Source organism: Amia ocellicauda, chromosome 8, assembly GCF_036373705.1.
Source record: "Amia ocellicauda isolate fAmiCal2 chromosome 8, fAmiCal2.hap1, whole genome shotgun sequence".
Lineage (NCBI taxonomy): Eukaryota > Metazoa > Chordata > Actinopteri > Amiiformes > Amiidae > Amia > Amia ocellicauda.
Window position 1 is genome coordinate 4,422,986 of NC_089857.1, and position 21,673 is coordinate 4,444,658.

General features: G+C 37.1%; 1 protein-coding gene across 1 annotated transcript in view; it reads right to left on the reverse strand.

Moving 5' to 3' along the window:
* The window catches only part of adgrv1 (adhesion G protein-coupled receptor V1), a 175,885-nt gene that overhangs the window by 145,567 nt on the left and 8,645 nt on the right, over positions 1 to 21,673 (reverse strand). Inside the window, exons 2-9 of the mRNA XM_066711856.1 lie at positions 15,360 to 15,559; positions 13,530 to 13,679; positions 9,380 to 9,475; positions 7,099 to 7,203; positions 6,041 to 6,154; positions 3,464 to 4,026; positions 3,056 to 3,326; positions 1,439 to 1,768 (exon numbers count right to left, since the gene is read on the reverse strand). Coding sequence (XP_066567953.1) covers positions 1,439 to 1,768; positions 3,056 to 3,326; positions 3,464 to 4,026; positions 6,041 to 6,154; positions 7,099 to 7,203; positions 9,380 to 9,475; positions 13,530 to 13,679; positions 15,360 to 15,542 — 1,812 coding nt within the window. The 5' untranslated portion in view covers positions 15,543 to 15,559. The remainder of the gene's footprint in view (positions 1 to 1,438; positions 1,769 to 3,055; positions 3,327 to 3,463; positions 4,027 to 6,040; positions 6,155 to 7,098; positions 7,204 to 9,379; positions 9,476 to 13,529; positions 13,680 to 15,359; positions 15,560 to 21,673) is intronic.

Sequence of the window (21,673 nt, forward strand, 5' to 3'; positions counted from 1 at the left end):
ATTTTCTGCAGTTGATTGGGTTGAGACACAGGGTACCACCATTGGCCCATTCCTTCCACCTTTACCACCACCAGAAGTCACAACAGACCAGGATATTTCACAGTAAAAATATTGAAGAGATATCAAAATAGCATAACATAACCATAATGTTGTAAAACTATTCAAATCCTGCATAGATATCTTTAGAACATCAGTTATCTGGAAGGTTTACTTTGACCACCTAATTATGTTTTTTCATCCCCTCTCCATTTAAGGGTCCTAATGACTCTGCATAATAACAAGTTCACAAAAAAGTACATCTGAAATGAATGAGTTTGGGTAAACATGCTAAAAATCAGTTTAATGAGACCAGACAAAGACGTTTCAATGCAGTGATACACATTGGTATTTCTTTCTTGCAAGGATTTTCCAGTCTGTTTTTGTTTGCTTTTACATGATACCAATTAAATGGTCTTTAATACATCCATAAATTAAACTGAACTGCAGAGACCTAACTCTATTGCTGCTGGTTTCTTTCATTCACTCATCTAAAGGTTTAAACATAAGTGCAGGCCCAATTAAATCTGAAGGAGTGCTTTAATTTTCTGTTTGTTTGTTAGCATGGCTTGACAGAGGCAGTTTGTTTATATATGGCAACAAAAGGAATGGCACTTCTCCAATAGTTCACTTCACAGGACACTTAATTGAAGGCCACATTTATCAAAATCACGACTTCTACTATCCTGATGCTAACAAAGTGCACAAAGAACTTTCCTGAAGACTTTAAACCAGGTAAGCAGTCCTCTGTATAAGAAAAAGGAGTCTTGCTTCATCAAAGACAGACAGATTTGGGATTATAATGCCTCAATGTAAAGAATTTCATACCAGTGTTAAAAATAAGCTGGCCAGATCTCCACTTTCATTTTCCACCTGCATGATTAGTATGTAAAGGACAGCCTGGGAACTGGCAAAAGTGACTACGGTTGGCAAACCTTTGCCACATTTAAATGTAATGACACTAGAAAGTGAATAAAGTAAGGTGGAGGAATATTTGTATCAACCATTAGGTGCCGACTACCTACATTTATGAAGATCTGAGAGCAATGATAGTGAAGAGAAATTAGGCTACTGAATTATTTTCAATGATCCTACATCAACGTTGGTAGACAAAGACAAATAATATGTCTGTGCACTCAAGTGTGAATTGCCCAGGAGAGAAGACAACATAATTTTACAGTACTGATTAAACCATGACTTAATGACAATACAGATACGCCAATTTACCAGACATTTGTCAAATTTCTACCTGTTTGTTACTTTGCACCACAAGTGCTGGCCAAGTGGCAAAATGTGACAACCATAGAGCCAAAACTTACATCCTACCAGACACTAAAAGCAAACAAGGTTTAAAACATGCGCTTGATCAGAATAGTGCTGATCGAAGGCACGGCCACCTCACCTGAATGACAAAGTGTGCTCCATTCTGAAGGAAGGCATCATTGCGTATGGGCAGGGTTACTCGGGCCTGAGACTGGCCTGAAAGGAAGACCAGGCTGTTTCTGTGAGTAGAGTTCAGCACCCCGTCTCTGGCTCTGACTGGCTCTACCGGCCCGGCAGGGATATAGAGGGCAGTGTAGTTCAGCTGAACATCTCCCAGAGTGCCATTCTGGCGCAGGAAGCTGAGAGACAAGAAGCGCTCTGAAGGATGGCTCTCTATCTTCTGGTTCTCAGCGGTATTGAACCTAAACAGGCCATAGATGTCATTGCTGTCCTGAATGTAGAACACCATCTGGGAAAAGACACAAGGATGTAGTCTGTTTGCTTCGAGATGGATGCTTCTTGAGTAAATCATGCTGGCTTTGCTAAACTTCTGTTTAATTACACCTCAATTACATGAAAAAAACATTTACAGGCATTTTCTATCACAACTTAGTCATTTATGCACCACCAAAAGATGCAGTAAAACAGTGGTGAGTTAAGGAAGCTCATTTGTGGAAAACAAAATGATCTCTTTGATCATTTACTCCCCAGAGCATTGCATGTTTTCCAGAAAACTAAACTGTCTCGATTGCAGCCTGTAGAATAAAGCCCAAACCCCTACTTTTATTCTGTTATTCTTAAATATGTGATCCATTGCATTAATACAATTCAACTAACAGAGTTCTAATAAAAAAAAATATGTGAAATTTACATTCCATCATTGAAAACACAAAGGATAGGAAACACTCTCTTGCTCGAGTACAGCTAATCATTTCAGAATCTTACATTTCATGGCTCAAGGTCACATTATGTCAGCCTTCTTGTTTTATTTACCATAAATACTTTCACACAGAGACATGAAATTAAATCCATTAAACACATATTATATCAAAAACATCATGACATGATTTTTGGGGGGATTATTATTATTTTATTTAACCACACACACAAAAAGAACACCCAAGCAACCCCTGTGAATATAGAAACTACTCTAATCCTGTGGCCAATGCTGCACATCTGTATCCTTCCTGTCTACATCCTCCTCAACTCCTGCAGTCCAGATGTTACTTTTAAAACTGTGGATTTTACCAACCTCCCCAGTTAGGCATGGGAGGATCTGGTTTCGGTTAGAAAAGGTGCTGTCTGGCATTTGGTGTTGACTGGCAATCCTCATTCAATTAGTGTCAAATCAGGTACACTGCTATACGGAGAGGCCCATAAAGTGCATAATGCTTTTAGCCCCAGTCCTGTTTGGTTAATACAAGCTGACAAAATAAGGAATGCAATCAAAAACTACTGTACAAGATTAATGAGAAAACAGGGTACAGATAGGGCCTGATCTAATGCATCAAATTATATAGAATTATACAGTAAATGTGACAGCTTCCCATCTTGGGAAGATCAACTCTAGAGCAGATATAAATGCAATAAAATCGGATCACACATGCCCGGTCTGCTTCGTACAGCGCTTCTTTATGATCCAGCTCAGATCCGATCTGAATTTTTGATCTCGTTAATACAACTGGCCCCTGGAGTCCAGTCAAGAAGTGCCATAATACTTAAAATACCCAAATATTTTCTTGCACAGTACACTGACCTCCATCGGTTCATCGACCGTGGCCCCGCCCTGCACCGTGAGTGGCAGCAGTCTGAAGAGATAGGCCTCCGCTTCCTCCGGGAGCTCATCAGGAATGATGCGGATTGGCACGAGGGCGGACATCTGACCATCAGTGAAATGGAGGGTCCCCTCAGCCGGCCCCAGATCCTCCGTGACTGCGGCCCGGTCTGTGCCATTGCGCGTTATCACCCAGTTCACAGACACGCTGCCGTGGGTGCCACTGTTTCTTATAATGGAAATCCCCTCAAAGCTTTGGTTTTGTCTGTGAAAAACAGACAAAAAAAACAAATTCACAAAACATGCACAAGATGATTATGGAGTCATGCCAATCAAAGGGCCAATCAAAGTTACAGATACTGCTATAAATACCTCAGAAATGCAGCCTACCTTAAAGTCATGTCTTCATTGATTATGATTGGAGTCAGAATTCCACTGTTGATTGACAGCACTCCAAAGGGCTTGTCGTTGGGCTCAATGGTGACCTGAAACATACTGGGGCTGAGTAACACCCCGTCTCCTCTGAGAGACTCCTTCACCAACACCACCTGGAAGGACTCGGCTATTTCCGGGTTTATGTCGTCTATGATCTCAAACTTCAGTTGGGCCTCATACACCCGGGGAGGGAAAACGATAATGTGGTTGGGCTGCAGGTCGATAAAGTCAGTGATAAGCATGGCGCTGCCCGTGTTATTGCCAGTAAAAATCTCGTAATTGATGGAGATCTCAGTGGCATCTGAGCCGATCAGCCTGTACTCTTCATTCCTGCCCCGGGTCACGGTGACAGTGACTATGCCTGCTGTTTCGGGCACCAGCAGCAAGGACTGGGCAAATTTGATAGGGCTGTCGTTCTTGTTGATTCGGATTTGGATGCTGCTGTGGTTGGGGTTGATCGTTGCTCCTCCTTCAACACTGGTCAGCTGCACGGTGAAGACTTCATCATCCTCTGGTAACTGGAAAAACATCAATCCCTTGTTTATTTCTCTAAAGTGTTGTATGTAAAGTCCAACTCTTAAAAGTGGATATTAAATAGTGGATAAAAGTAAAGTAATATCCACTGTAATCTGCAAAACTTTTAACTTAATAGAATACAAGAACACATTTGCTATGAAAACCATCTTTACTGATGCATACATAATTGATTTGACTAATGGAATGGAAGATTAAGTTTATTGGAAACTATAACCCTAAATTCACGACTAAAGTTTATTTCAGGACCAAATGGAGCTATGTTACTCACAATAATACTCCTAATATATAATATATAACTTTAAGACCATTACTGCCTTCATTAGTATCTCTAATTAACAGTTGCCATTGCCAAATTAGCTAATTATGGAATTTCAGTAGATTTTTTTTTATATCAATATTTCAAACATCCAAATCATTAGTTCATACAGGATTAACAACTTAATTAGCCTTAAAACTTTCAGAATCTTTATTCTGAACTGTGACACTTCAACTGTGATACTTTTACAACTGATTCATAACAAAAGTAGAAAACCAGCTTTAACCTTAACAGAAGACCATGTAGGCCTAACCCTTACCTTTGTCAAGACCAAACTGTAATCCTAATTCCATCAGTACATCATTGTAATGCATAATTTAACTGAACTGCTGAGTACAATACATTAAAAATAAATCAAAAGGTAAGACCATTACTACCTTAAACAGTATCCATAATTATAATTTTTAGTTGCTATATTGTAAATATTATATAAATATTAATAACCCTACATAATATTCTGAATTATTGAATTGTACCGAGAGACTTGACACTCTACACAATTGTATTACGTCATTATATTATTTTCATCCTTGGCTTTACATGGTTGTATTACAATAATAGGTAATCAACTCCAAGTCCAAGCAACAGCCTCTGTAAAAAAAATATGTTCATCTTTTGTTGGATTATAGCCTGAATTAAAATGCAGTAAAACTGTTGTTGTTTTTTCCATGTATCTGTACATCCTACCCCACAACTTCCAAGTGAAAAATATATCTTAGAAAGTTATAGAAATGTAATTAAAAATACAAACTGAAATAGCTTGGTTGAACTGTGTGGAAGTGTCCACCCCTCTTGTAATAGCGATCCAAAATGAGCTCAGGTGTAAGCAATCATCTTCAAAATCACACACCAAGTTAAGAGGCCTCCACCTGTGTTAATTTGTAGTGATTCATATGATTACAGGTTTAATTGAGAAGTTCCTCTCCTGGGTTGTGCATTACAAAGCCAAGACAACAAAGCCGTGATAACCATGATAACCATGATAACCTCACATTGAAAGGCACATAATGGTTTAAAAAAATATCAAAGGCTTTGAATATCCCTTGGAGCATGGTCAAGACGATTACTAAGAAGTGGAAGGTGTATGGCACCACCAAGACCCTGCCTAGATCAGGCCAACCCTCCAAACTAGATGACCGAGCAAGAAGAAGACTGATCCAAGTGGCTACCAAGAGACCAATGGCAACTTTGCAAGAGCTACAACAATGTCCCAAGCCCAAGGAAGCCATTACTCAAAAAAGCCCACCTGAAACATGCAGGAGATTCTGTAAGTGTCAAAACGTTTTGTGGTCTGGCGAGAGCAAAACAATGTGTGTATCTATATTATATCACTCTTTCAGATTTAGATCAATGTATTTTTTTATTGATCTAGTGTTGTTAAAACATACAAAGTTTTTCCCTAAGATGTAGGAATCTTAATACTATAATATACTTTCTATAGGCACTGTACACCGACACAAGTCTGAAAGTCTTTCATAACCAATGCAAGTATCAGTTCATAAGGTTGTAAGGGGACGAATAACACAATATTGTGCTATAGGTGTAAGGTTTTCTTACTTTTTCTACTTTTGCAGTGACACAATGTAAAAAAACTTTAACACATTCCTTCAGAAATGTTTTCACACCTATTGAACTTGTTAGTGAATTTGACTCTAACGGTATAGAAGCCCAAAGTGTACCTGGTCATCAATTATCTCTAAGTTGAATACCATCAAGGCCCTGCCAGGAAGAATGGTGATATTCCCCTTGGCAGGAGTGAGGTCCTCGCCAGCCGGGTTTGGGCCCCCAATTATCTGTCATGAGAAACATTGTACATTTGAGAACTTTGAAAATAACCCCAAAACCATATATTATATATATTGACAAAACTTTGAATAACCTTGTACATATCTGTACCATTCCATTTGAAAGTTGTTTCAGTGTTACTCCCTGGGCATTTCTCTTTTATAACACTAGCACAAAAAAATAATAATAATAAACAGGATGTTTTATAAAATATGTATGCAAACTTTGCTACCACAGGTTGTTCTCCATATAAACAAGCTGCAGCTTCCTCTCTACAGTGTTAAAATATTATCTTAGAGGCCATTTTATATGTAGTTATATGTTACATATTTTCACCGTCCAGGATGTAGGAAGTCACTTACTGTACTTGTGTAAATTGTAAATTGGAATTTGTAAAATGTATTATTTTGAATTGCTGTTTTAGCTAAATTGAATTTGTAATGATTGATGCCTTGTACTTCACTGTATTTTTGCACTTTTTTTGCACTTATGTTGTAAGTCGCCCTGGATAAGGGTGTCTGCCAAGAAATACAAATAATAATAATAATAATAATAATAATAATAATAATAATAATAATAATAATAATAATATTTATTATATTTTTGTGGTGGTTGTTTTTTTTTGTTAAGTACTGTAAAAATGTATTATTTTTTAAAGATTTATTAGGGATCTAGTACAGCTGTACAATAATAACATATAATTATTAAAAACAGACCTTATAAGGGGAACAAACACAAATAGCTCAGCAGTTAAAACTTGCACAGGAGTGTCGATTTCTCACCAAGGACACTGAATCACTGATGCCAGGAGGGCCGCAAGTAAAATCTGCTTAAGAACAGCCAGCTCTGTGCTTTTCCCTCTCAATACTACAACAAGCCCTATATTACATCAGTTTCCACAATAAAAACATGATGAAGGGTCAGCTGACACACTACTACTACTTCTACTCACCTCATAATTTACAGTCACATTGCCATAAGTCCCTTTTTCTCGGATGAGGCTCAGGGGCAAAAATTGGCTTCCATTCCTGGTCTCATTCACTGTGATTAAGGAGGACTGCAAGAGAGGGGAGACTGGCACTTAATAACCAAGCATCTGAGCACTACTGTGGGTCTGGGGGTGTATGGTGTGTGTAGTAGCAGGGGCACAGGGAGAGAGACAGAGAGCAAGAAATGGTTTCCTTGGAAACGCCCAAACTCCCACCGACAAGTTAATCCATTCTGTAAACTGGTCCCGTGATGGCATTACAGCCCCTTGGCAACCAAAGGCCTTCTCCTACATTAAAACCTTCAAGTAAGCTACTCAGAAGTATTTGGCCTACGAACCCAGAAGTGCAGTTTAATCAAAATTTCCCTTTATGTTTTGTTTTTCCTCCTCCTTGAAACTGAAAGGTAATTAACTTCTCTACAAGTCACCTAAACAAAAAGCGGAAATCATTATCCACAGGGGGATTTTTTCCACAGATTAAATGGTGAATGGTTTGATTACACACAAACTTCAAATTTAGATCTATTACAATTCCTACATGGGAAGGCATTTGTTGAGAAGATTTAAATACAAATCATTTTAAGATTTAAACAAAAGTGAATACACAAGTGTAATTTACAGAAGATGCTGTAATTCAGCATTTGTTGATCCACTGCCTGCCCAAGATGCTTCCACTTGTGTTAGTCTGATCTCATCTTCCCATCTTCTTCATGGTCTTCATCTTGGTTATATTTTATGTCCTGGGATCCATTCTATCGTTTCTAGTCCATCTCTGATCTGTTCTCTGCTCAGCCCAATGCCTCTTTAACATCTTCACTCTTTCAACATCACATACCTTGTTTTGTGCTTGGATCAATGTATTGTTTTTCCTATCTCTTCTTTTTAGTGCAAGCATAAATATTTCCAAGCTTCTTTGTGTGTTTCATTTTCGCATTTAATGCCCAGGTTTTGGAACCATCAGTGAGTAGAGACAAAGGAAGCTATTGAATGGATCCCAATAAAGAAAACAACCACATAGAAGATGGGAAGATGAAATCATAAACTTTGCATGCGTGATGTGGAAAAGAGAAGCTGTAGATCGAAGCCAGTGGAAACATCCTGGGGAGGGCTGAATATAATAGTGATTATACCCTCTGATTTGCTTTGCAGCAGCTGAAATATATTTACATTTATATTGCTATACGTAATAGAATTTTTAAATGACCATGACTGATCTCTTTCAAATATTACAGATAACCAGATGTCTCTGAAATTGTTTCATGATTGAATGTTAATAGGTATGCCTACAAAAGGACAATTAGAGCTTGACATATCCAGACTTTCAGTATTGCATTCTTGTAGGTAAAATAATGTTTATTCTATTGTGATTAAACCCAAACATTTTCTGTTACTTGTTATGTGTTAATTAGTTAATTAATACATTGTGATTTGAACTCTTGACAGTGGCCACATTAATGAGTGAACTATTGCATTGTTGCTATGAAATAAAGACACAACAAAAAACAGTAAACAATAGATCTATAACACTCTGTTTGTGTGATTGCTAGGATGCATTAAAAGAAATGGGGGTAGAAAAAATCTTGCGTTTAATAAACCTAAATGGTTCCATGTCATGTTTAATCAACCGATTTCCTGTTTACTGTGAAGTAAATATGAGGGTGAACAAGTGAAGGCAGTCTGACATATTTATTTCGACCCATTTCCAGATGACATACTGCATTTTGTTGAGTTACATCTGAGAGATCTTTACATCTGATTATAGCACTGTTAAGAAATTTGGTAACACATTATAATACATACCCTTGATCAAGTATAATTATACTAAGTAACAGATATTTTCCCATAGAGTTAAAATTAAATACATATGAAATACGCATATTTTAGTCATTTTTTAATCATATTTGTTTCCCATTTTTTAACATGACTAACTCATGAACTCATTGATTATTATGCTGTGTCTCCTAACCAAAACAAAAAAAAAAAACAGAATCATATTTCTGGCTCATATGACTAGAAAACAAAATGAAAACTATATCCCAGTGTGGTCCGAAACTGTAGGATGTATTGATTACAGTAGGCAGTTTCAACATTTAAAAATAATCAAATGTTTTGATCGATTTCCAGAATGTATGAACTCTCTGCTTTTATTTGCTGCACAAAAAACAAAACAATAAAAAAACAAGAACATCACGATGCATTTTGAAAGCAAGGTTTATAAAGGGAAAGCAAGTTTGAGAATGCTTACGGTGTTGAAGGAAATTATTCCAAAAGCATTGTCATTAGACAGGATGGTCACGATGGCCTTGTTTGGGGTTCCCAGTCTCACAGTGGGGCCGGCGTTCTGAAAGGATAATATTAATAAATGAGCTTTGTACAGGTGAATTAACCCTAGACCTTTGCTACCTCCCACTCCCCCTGTTCTCAATGCTCTTTTCTCTGCCTCCACTAGGCAGTAACCCACACTGAGAGTCTATAATGACCTACAAATCAACACACAATTAAGGTTTCTGTCAGACGTCTGAGGCGGCCATGGCTGTTTGATGTCAGGCTCTACAGACTCTCCAATATGTGTCCCCTAATAAAGTCAGAGAAAGGACTCACATTTGTTCCATCTTTAGAGCCCGTGAAGAACAAGGGACAGGAAAACGAGACAGACAACAACAAAACACACGCAGACACCAGAAAACTAAAGTGAAACCCAGGATACTGTCTAGTGCTTTCTGCTGCAAATTTCTATTACTCTTTTTATAGCACACTTCACAATGAGTGAATTTGGTTTTCTTCAGAACAACACACACACACACACACACACACACACACACACACACACACAATAAACTAACCGTAATAGCTAACATTTAGGTCCTGATTAATAAGCAAACTCAACAATCAAGATGGATCAACTTCATTCATTTATTCATTTTCTCCTGGGTTCTTATGTGTTTGTGAAAGTGCTTTACTGTCACTTGTGGCTGCTGGGATCTCACTGTTGGCTTTCTTGGCTTTTGTTATTGACTACATTACAACTGTAATACATATACGTACTTGGAAAACACATGACATGTGGGGTTTGTTAAAGATGCTTATTATCTGACATTAAAAAAGCATTAAACGGAAAAAATATGTTTTCCATTCTGAATATTACATTATATTGAAGTGTAAACCCACCAAAACGATAATATATTATAGTACATGCAAACTATTTGTTATCCTGATATATACATGCACATATACATAATGAATGGCACATTATTAACAATGAACTATATCATATTTTAGATTTTGATATTTCATGTTTAAAAACATAAAATTGGACTAATTAACTGCTGTCCTGGCTTCTCTTTAACTGATAATTATGACAATTATCTGTAAACAGTCAGTCAGTAGTCAGTCACACTATGATAAATCACAGCGCAATGAAAATGTCAATTTCAGTTCAAAGTTGTAGATGAGAAATGGCTCAAGCAAGGTTACTTGGGAGCATCCAGAATTTTCCAGGCATATTTTAACATTTGGTTCTTGTCACAGAGCAGACATCTGAGATTTATCTCTCATAGAAGTGAGTGAGAAACATCCCAACCCATGTCACTCCTGGAACAGTCAGTCTGAGAGCTTACTGCTCCTTGAACCCCCCCCCCATTCAACCTCTATTCAGTGGCAGCTTTTCCCAGCTTTAACAGAGCTTTCTTTCAAGCGGTTTGTTCTTGTAGCTGCAGACACACAGACACAAAATACACACGCTCTCACAATCCCCGTGTGGCACTATGAGCATTCTCAATCCGGATGTAAACACCCCCGACTATTCAGAGTTTGGCCTCTCCCAGCTCCACCTGCCAATCGGCCTAAACTTTGCCAGGCTGTGAAGTGGCTTTGTGTTGTGAAGGAAACTCTCGCCTCTTATTCGGCACCAGCAACGCTCTATTATGGGATGCAAAGCATCTTGGAGACAGACACCTGTTTCATTTTAATCTTTCAGTACACCAGTTAGTTAAGGCGTTACAGTACACCTTAGTCATTCATTGTGAATTGGCTTGTTTATCTACAAATAGCACAACCGAAGTTCAAAGTGGGCCCTGGAATGCTGAACTTTTTAAATGCATGATGAGTTTGAGTTAATCCAGCCATATAAAATGGAGGTGTAAACCACACCCCCAAAACAAAAAAACCTTATTGGAAAAGTTCAGACTTGAATATACTAATACGCATCTGCTGTGAAGGGTCAACAAAATGTGTATATCTGTCTAAAATAATCATAAAAAGGGCTGAAAAAATCAATACACAAATATGTTTTGCTGATGCAGAGAAACTAAATAAACCCCAATTAACCTGAAGTGTCTGCTTTAGCAAAGGATAAGTACCACTATGCAATTTATATATATATATTTTTTTTTAATTAAAAAAAAACTATTTTGCTTCCAAGATCTTCCTTATCAATTAATAAAAGTGGTTTTGTACATTTGATTTAGATGTCATTATCTGAAATTGGAACAGCAATCTTATGGAGGGGAAAGCAAAGTCATTAATCATGGGTTGACAAACTGTTAATGACACCATAGCAATCAGAAGCTAGGTATAAGGCATGCAGCTCCATCTCAAAATGGCAAATCCTTTGTTTTCATTGTGTGAAGAATTTAATTTTGAAAATCTGAATACAGTTTCATGTCTACGGGGGTCAAAGGTTGTAGCCAACTAATGTTTTCATGTGTGGGAATCTTCCATTTAAGATGCATGTTTTTTTCTCTTTCATAAGAGGTTTACCACTTTTGGTGGGAGAGCTTTGTTCCCGACACTTTTCGATGTATTATTTTAGTTTAATCCTCTGTCAAACTTTTAGTTTCTTGTGTGATGTGGTCTTGCTCACAAAGGTGTCTTTTAACACTGGTTCCTCCAGCAGCAGTGGGGCTTCACACAGAGATGTTTCAGGGAACATCAAAGAGCCAAGCATACAAGCCTTTATGTTAGAAAGCTGAAAAAGCAAGTTAAAAAAAAAATATATGTGGGTTTATACTTTTCATGGTTTTCTTTGTGTGTGGTGCACACAGTGCTGCATGCTACGTCTTTTAAGCATTTCATCAGCAGTGATCTTTGTGCACTGCTGACCAGCTTTCTAGACTATAGGAGGGACGACAAATAACAGAATTGTGCTGTAGAATATTGGATTTAAGACAGAGTTATAAAGATTCAAATGGAATAAAGATCTTTTATGTCCCCTCAAGACAACTATACACGGAAACAGTAGCAGGCAGATGACTTTGATCCTTTCCTAGATGACCTTTCTGAAAAAAAATGACATACAGCATTCCTAGTATTTTCAGGATGGTGAAGGAGAATGAATACATTCAAAATTCATACTTATATTTATTTTATTCATACTTATGTTAAACTACAGTTATTTGGGAGTGATATTGTATCATTTATTTTATTTTGTCTACTGTAGCAAACATGAAATAAAAAATACAACTGATGTCATCATATTTTGATTCAACTCTCTTCAAGGGGTAGATTTGGGATATTCTCTTATGTTATTCAAGGAATATAAATGAATCATAAGTTCATAAATTCCAATCACTACTCAATGACAGCTGAGCAATGGGAAGAATGAAAAACCATATGGCAGACCAAAAGCTGCTATCAAATCCTGGGTTTGTAATGGCAGGTGGATGGGAGTTTTTATTGAATCCAGGCCTAAATCTAATAGAGTGCTCTGTGATCAAATAAAACGGTAGAGAATTTATAATACAATATTCCCAAAATCAATTATTATAATTCTATGAATGATTAAATGCAAGTTTAGCATTTCTATACAGATTTCTGCTGCTTGCCTTTAATGAAATTCTGACATAGTGGGAACAACATGTTACTAATAAATTACATCATACTGTATTCAGGATCTAATCAACTAAGGATTTATTTTTGTGTGTAATATTGCTGTGTAAAGTTAAGGCTAATCACAGTTTTCTATTAAAAGGACTAAGAATATTTAAAACATTTGAAACAATATTAACATTTCGTGAGATTCGGTTTCCGCTGTCCTTCCCAGCCCTTCAGTACTTTCCCACATTGTGGAATTCAGTTTGTGAGACAAATGAGGAAACAGAGACATAAGTAATCAAATGTAGATTTCTATTTTGATTGTAAAGTTGCCATGGGTCCTCAAATACACGAGACACAGCTGTTTTTTTGTGGGACTGTAACCAACCCAGTTATTCACTTTGAGATATCCAAGGTGGTTTTCATATTGGTTGCATGGTCTACTAAATTTAGACTTTGGAAGGCTTGTTCACGCTGTTTTTTGTTAAGCATATGTCCGTGCTTATTACAATCATGCTTTTGATTAAGCAGAGATCTGCCTGTAAAACCGAGGTTACCCAGAACTTGTAGGCTGCGAATCCTACCTGCAGTAGAAGCGAGAATACAAAGGTCTCATCAGCCTCAGGAAAGTCGTCGTCCATCACGCCGATGTGGACAGTCCTGTTCGTCTCTGATGCCAGGAGGAATACTGCTGCCGAAGCGGCCACGAAGTCGTCCTTGCCATTTCCATCAAGCTATATGAGGAAACCAAAATGCATTTTATTATTTGTTGACTTGATTGTAGCACCTACAATCTGGAACAAACTCCCCAGCTATGTGGTTGAAGCTGAAAACTTGGGAACAATCAAAAATAGACTGGATAGGATCCTTGGATCACTTAGGAATTAATGGACACCAAACGAGCATGATGGGTTGAATGGCCTCCTCTCGTTTGGAAACTTTCTTATGTTCTTATGTTCTAAATCTAACAATAGACAATACCAATTTCCCTTAATCAATCATCAATCAATCAATTTTTATTTGTATAGCGCCCTTCGCAGGGTAGCCACAGAGCGCTTTACAGACTGGTAAACATACAACAAACGTATAGCAAAATAAAAAACATAAATACAATAAAATCAAATATAGACCTGTAAACATTTTACATGATCTAGAATAAAGTGAGTGAACATTTAAGTAAATAAACCATTTAGGCACGGAGGAGAGAAAAATAAAAATCTCCTATGGATGGCATGTAGGAGAAAATGAATCTCTGGGGGTCCACGGCTTAGGGCCTATGCCTAATGGTTGCCTTAGATGGTTATTAAGACTTTTGAATTTTTGGATCTTGCAATGTCTACAGAATTTGACAAACGCACACAGTGTTTGAATCAGTACAGGAGAGATTCTACCAAAGGTGAACAAAGTTCCAGTTATTCCTGCAGCAGTCATGCTGATAATAATAACCATCTAACCAAAATATGTTTCTCATCGGCTGAGTGTATAACTGAATTACTACTGAAATATAACTAAAATGATAAGGATTTAAGCAGCTCGTTGTGTTGAATAAGGGAAATACCAGTTATAATGGTGGAATTGCTCATAAGTACATGTTTACTTAATCTGCCATCAATATTAACTCAGTGGGATAAGTTTTTAGTTCACAAAACAGTGCACTGTAATGAAGAACACTTGAAGATGAAGAAAAAGTGTAAATGATAAATCAATCAGTCGATCTAAGAAATAAAAAAGTATTTGCAAGCAGAAACATTAATATATCCTAGCCCTCTGACATTGCTGCTAATACCCTCTTACCTCACACATACTTTGACTGTTTATCACAAGCATTAAAGGATAGGGAGGAATGAATCAATGTGTGTGACAATTACAAGTTTAGCTTCCTTGCCACCCACAATATCCCACAATAAAACAGTCATTTATCTTTACCAACCAACACGTGTGAGACAAGAAGCTATCGTGCCATCTGGTGACGATGCAACAGCAGCACATAGGCATCAAGGCTTCCCCTTTGGTTCTGGGAATGTTCCAGAACACAAACTGCATCCAGATGCTTGTTTCAACATTAACAACAATGCAGATGTTTTTTTTTTTAAAGATACTCCAAGGAAAACACTATTGAAACTTCTTGTGTCAAACATAACTCAAAAAAATAGAATGCTAAATATAAAATATAATATAAAATAGTAACTTTAATGAATACAATTCAAAATATTTTGTTCCTCATACTTTTTCATGAAAATGATGCGGATGCTATCATTTGAGTTATTAGAGCACCACAATTACCTGCTGGAAAAAGCAAGGCATTTCACATATCCACCTTTTCAACTATTTGCCCTCTAAGAACCCTGCTGCCCTGCTGCTCTTGCAGGATTATGAATTAGTATATCTTTCACTCCCCTGGGAATTACTCCTACCAGGATTATTGCTGTGACGTTGACAGGGTCTCCAGTCCTCTCGACGGTCAGCCGCACTACTGTTGTGCTGCTTTCAATCACCTCAAACTCCGTCGGCCCCCAGAAACGTAGCTCTGTCTGTCCGATGGAGAATGGGGTACACAGTGCGAGAAGAAGCCCTGCTAGGGTAAATGCAGCGGGCATTCCTGAAACAACAGCAGCTGAGAAAAAAGGCAAGGGTCAAAAACATTGTTTGGGAAATCAATCTGGGTATATCGATCAATTAAAATATGTTTCTAGGGAATACTGTTGTGATAAAAGGGAAAATATCCAAATCCTCTACCTGAATAGTTCCACCATGTTGTGTAATCTCCTTGGAGATCACCATTTGTGATTTATATTTCATTTTGTGGTCTGTTATATTATTTAAACATGTTTTTCATAGCTTCCAAAAAAGAGGACAATGTAAGGAAAACAAATGGAGAAAAACAGGAACTACTGGAAAAACAAGAGCTCCGTCAGAGGGATGATGTGGGAACAGTTGTATCTAGTTCAATATGTGTCTTAACATTACATGTTTTTCTGAGACCAGATATCGATATCGAAAATACATGAACTCTGGAGTCAGATGTTAACCCACAAACTGAGTAATTGGAATCTCAAGCATTAATCCAATTGTACACTCTGTGCTCCACTAATTTTAGGTTAAGTTTCTGTATAATAAATTAAAAAATTACAAAAAATTACTTTTTTGAGAGGCAGGAATCAGGCCAGGTGGCAGTCTGAAACCAGCACTCTGTCCATGTGTGTCCCTCTTCAGAAACAATGTGACTCGTCAGTGCTGTGTGACCTTCAAATTGGCCTCAAAACCAGCAACAGAATTTGGCTTGATGGCAGCATGATCTCTGTGCCAGGGCTTTGCCACAGTAGGTAGTTCACAAACCAGAATGTAATCGTCTCAACTTCATATATACCTACATCCATAACTGTTATCTGATAAGTGGAAAATGTGGTGAGTTTAGTATTGGAAACAAACAAACAAATAAATAAATAAATGTTAAAAAAAAAACATAAAATGATCAAAATTAAAAGGACAGAAAACAAAAGCAATCTGAAAGCCTTTCATTGCAGAAATCAGTGTGGAGGCAGAGCTGCTTTGGAAGTGAGATTCAGCCCAACCCCCAGAGGAGGGTTTGTGAAAGCTATCAAAACTGGATTAGCGGACACTGACTGTGTGCAGAGAAAGAGAGGGACAATGGGAAAATAAAGCCTGTTATTTTTGCTGCACTCACTCATGTGCTGTTTTAAAGCAGTGCTGATGGGAACTTCCTGACTTGGTGATACAGATCAGAGATCCTCAAAACAGTCTGACGGCAGGCACAGAAGACTCATTGTCTTTGCTCAAGATTTAGACTCACTTGCCATAATGCATTTATGTTTAAAATTCATCTCATGTTAACAAGGTAATCAGCTTAGGCCATTCAAATAGGACACCTTTTAGAATATATTACATATTTCAGTCCAATGGAAAATAATTTGTTCCAAAAGGAGAATGTGAAGTGCAATACCAGTGTAACAGCAAATATAATAATATTATATATTGCAATATGTCACAATGGACTGCATTGCTAAAACTGATACCATAGAACACAAACATTGAGAACCACACATATTCCCCTGACTGTTCACACAACTTTACCTCACTAGCTCTGCATTAAAAGTAATACATTCTAGATGGATTAATTCTAGTTACCATGTTTTATGTTTTCTTAGCCTAAAACTGAGCTGTACAAATGACAAAAACTAAATGCATACATAAGCAAAATAACACCTTTGATTTCAAATCCTTTTCTTATAGTTCAAAGAAAGAAAGTCCCTGCTTGGGAAATACTACAGGGTTGTCCTTCATAGAGAAGGCTCCTGATTCTACTCTACGAAGTGCCAAATCTTCTGTCAGAAACACTGATGGCTGTCAGTTCACACACGAGTGGTCAATCCGCAGATCAACGCTTTCATCTCCCTGTATCGGAAAACCACACAAACAAGGCTGTCACACAAAACACAGTCACAGGCGGATATTCCCGAGCCTCCCAACTCCACAGTGAGTGTGTACACATGTGCTCCACACAGCCAGTTGCACATAAGCATTGGTGCAGCGTTTCATGTTTTCTCAACTGCTTTCCTTTTAATTATCCAAAGTGCATCAAGATGCCTTTTTGATGCTTATGCTTTGGTATCGTGGTTTGTAAGAGGACCGAACAACAGGGTCAAATGAACTTAGACCATATTACCAAACTGACCAAAAATATAATTTATTTGGATGAAAACAAGGAGGAAGTATGGCATTTGTAAAATGTATATTAAAAAGAAAAAATATCTGTTCTCTTATCGAACTATGAGATCCTCTGCCCTGTGCTGAAATAAAAGTAGGATTTAAAGATTGGGAGTCAAAGTAGAACAATTATTGCTAACAGTAAATATTATAATGTGCTTGGAGAGACTGCTTTATATACGTTATTGTATTGGTGCAAAGGATCTACTGAAAATGTTATTAACCAGTCCAATTATCTAATAACACAATACTGTAGAAAAACAGAACCTAATTACTTTCAATAACCTCATGGAGCAGACCATATTAATCTTATTAGAAGTTTATATTGGCCTTGTTTTCTGAAATTATTGATCTTCTTAGGGTTATTTAACACAAAGGAGAAACCAGTAATTACTGGTTAAGTGTTGTTTGAAGATGACATTCCTCTCGGCTTACACAATATACTAAAAAGTTTGACTACTCAATATAGAACTGAATGTCACTTTGTCGAAAAGGCTTTTGTTCAATTCTCCCTCTACTAACTGAATACATATTTTTTGGCAATAACATTCATAACTGCAGATTGAAATAGCAAACTGCAGAGTTCTGCAAATCTAGACTGTTACCTATCAACAAATGTTGCTTCAATTATGAAGGCTACATAAAATGCTTGTAATTTGCATTTGAACATGGGTTACATCCTCAAGCCTGCCTTCCATGTGGCATCAAGCTCAGCTGCTAGAGAAATGCTAGAGAAATCTCCAACCCAGAGAGAGGCATTCAGACTTACTGCTGCCTTGAAGATAGACATGCACTAAAGTCCTAAGTGTAACTGCACGAAATTTATAACTTAAATCTCATTGGAATTTGAGCAATTATGAGCAATGACTGGCACAAACAGCAGAAGCAACACATGTATAACACCAAAAAGATGACACATTGTAAATCCACTTCATGCTTATTTTAGTTTTAATATGAAACGGCAGAACTACATTTATATATTCATTCACAACATTAATATACAAATTTGTCAGGAAATGGAAAGGAACAAGAAGAAAATCCTGTGTGTAAGAAGTGCTACAACATTATACCAAATCAAAAGTCTCTGAATATATTACATCTAATGGTAAAGGAACACTTTGGTGACTTACAAGCTTCTGAAAACAATGTTCAAAGTAAGAATGCTGAACGAGCTCTTCTAAAGCACTGCAAGAATGGCTGCCCACACAGCTGGGGACTGCTGCACAGCTGTAACCAGCCATGTTTCTGCAAGGGACTACAGTTTCCTTTTTATCTTTTTTTAAGTGGAAAAGGACAAATTAGCAGATCTGTTCCACCTCACACCTCCTTTATCTGCGATCAGCTCACAGGCATTACATTTTAAACCAATGTGCACAACATGACCAGAAACAAAAAGCCGACACTACAGTTAGACAGATGTTTTCCGGACACCGACTGAAGAGAAATGCATGATAGGTTTTTACATAAAAGGGGTGTTCACAGTTTTATTCCTCTCTTAATTTGTGTCTACCTTTTTCTTATGCATGATAAACACTATGTTGGGCCTGAGCTTAATGACTTAACGGACAGTGCACAAACACTTGCACCAAAAAAAAACTATTTTTATTTACTTCAAAGAAGATTAAGAAGATTACAGAACTGCCTCACCCCAGAAAGAAAACTTCTTTTCAACAGCCCAAATTTCCCCTGTTCACATCTTTTTTTTGCAGACTTCTCTTTTTGTAGCTACAGTACATTGGAATTATTGTCCTATGCAATAGTGCTTCAATTGCTTGGCAGGAAAGGTGTTTGGAAGTTTGAGCTGAGTATTGTACTTGATAGTGATTCAAGCTTCTGGATACAGAAGCTTAATATGGGAGTCTGTGAAGCAAATGTGAGAAAAGGTTATTTTGTTTTAATGAGATTCGTTTGCACTGAATGCAATTATATATATTAAAAAAAAGAAAATTCTTGACCTGGTCACCACACCCATGACTTAGCAAAGGCTTTTGCACAACAGTGCTATACCACGTAACTGAGACTTGGCATGCTACATCTGATCCTGCCTAGCCAATGTGACAAAGTATACTGTTACCTGAATGAACTGTGGGTCATTCTGAGGCTCTAGGGTTTCTAATGCTGGGAATTCTGGGAGTCAGATTCATAATCTTAACATCAATAATTCAGCAGTTAAGAATTCACAGCCAATCTAATGAAGCTGTGAGTGTCTATGAAGTAGGCAACACACTTATGACTTCTAATAGGTCACAGATGGAAAAAAAAGTAATGCTCCTGGTTCTTAAAATCAGTTCCCAAGAAACTATACCATGGTATCAGTATGTATCAAAGTCACCCTTTTCGTCTGGCTTAGTATGGCTTCCCAATGGCTCTTATAAAAGACAAACAAACAGAGTCATGCTGGCTGCTCTCTGGACCTTTTAAATAATCCAGGAAACATTCACTCCAAAGACAACATATTAAAAATCACATCATATTAATTTTCAAACAGTTTTTTTAACTTTTGACGCATTTGAAACATTCCAAAGAAGTAAAGCACTGGAAATGTGTCAATAGGTAACCAAAACCTAAGTTGTAAAGAATAGGAGACTCTAATAGTAAAGGTTTAATTGATTTATTTAATTTGATTTTTTCAGGCAAAAAAAGCAAATCTGAAACTCATTAAACTGCTTAGGTAAGTAAAATCCATTAATAGTTTTCCTTTTAAGAATATTATAACAAGAATCTAGTATAGTAAATTGCTTTGTTTTTCCATATTCAGGTTTCCTGTCATTTTACAGAATGCTTCTGAAGGATCTCAAAAGCTTCAATTAAAAATAAAAATGCAGTTATCAAAATTACCGGGACCCTCATTCTGGAACCCTTGCTTTCATAAAAACAAAAAGTGCAAAACCAGCACTGTGCTAAGCATTAAAGACAGCATCCCACCATACAGGAGTAGGTTTGTTTGTGTTTTTATTAAAGATGGAGCAGGATATTTCTGTGATGCTCAGGTGAGTAGCTCAAGTGCACCCATGTCTGTGGATCAGGTTACTGACGACACAAGAGGAAACCTACACAGTAAGCGGTCAGAAAAAACACACAAGGGTGAAGGTGAAGGCAGTGGGGCAAAAAATATTATTTATAGCTTACAATGGCCAGGGCACCTAAGGGCTAAGAGGTGAGACACATCAAAGGAAAAAGTAAAAAGCATAGGTATTAATTTACTATACTTAATAATATATTTATCAAATACCTTTAAGGTGAAAGATGTTTATTTTTGGTTCTTTTGTTATTCTTATTTGTTATTTTGTTATCATCAACATACCAGTCTGGTAACTCTGGTAAAAATACAGATTCATTCATAGATAAAGGCCAAAAATATATTTGCAAAGTTATGAAGACAACCAGGAATCATCAATACAGGAAAAATACAGTATTTTTTAAGTATATACTTAGTTCAATGACATTTTAACATATGACATATCCTCTAGTTTCAGTTGAAGTGTGCACAACTTAATACTGTACAGGCTGTTGTGACAAATTAATCATACATGTCCTGACGACTATTTTAATGCAAGAGTCTGCAGTTATGACAGTTTGGGAATCACTGTGTTTACGCACACCATGCTAGGAAAAATAAGAATCATAGGGTGTATGTTTATGCCCATACAGTAGGCTATATCATTATGTGGGCCATGTGGTCCTCTTTTTTCCCCACACAAAGATAGCAAACATTGAAAAATACTCATTATACAGGCCAGTGCTCTTTTCTGCATTAACAGGATATTGCTATATATATATATACAGTAGTTATATTAAAAATAACAATACTAACAATGTTCTACAATCCTTTATGCTTGAGCTCTTTTTGATGTTTACAGTAATGTATTGATGTGTGTGAGGTGAGATGTCAAGCCAAAATCTCCAAGTGAAGCATTGAATAAGGTGGTTTTTCACCATTTCCTGAACGCCCGGTGGCTTGTAGCTTGACAAAGCTCCTGACAAAGGTTTGTCTTTTATGTTT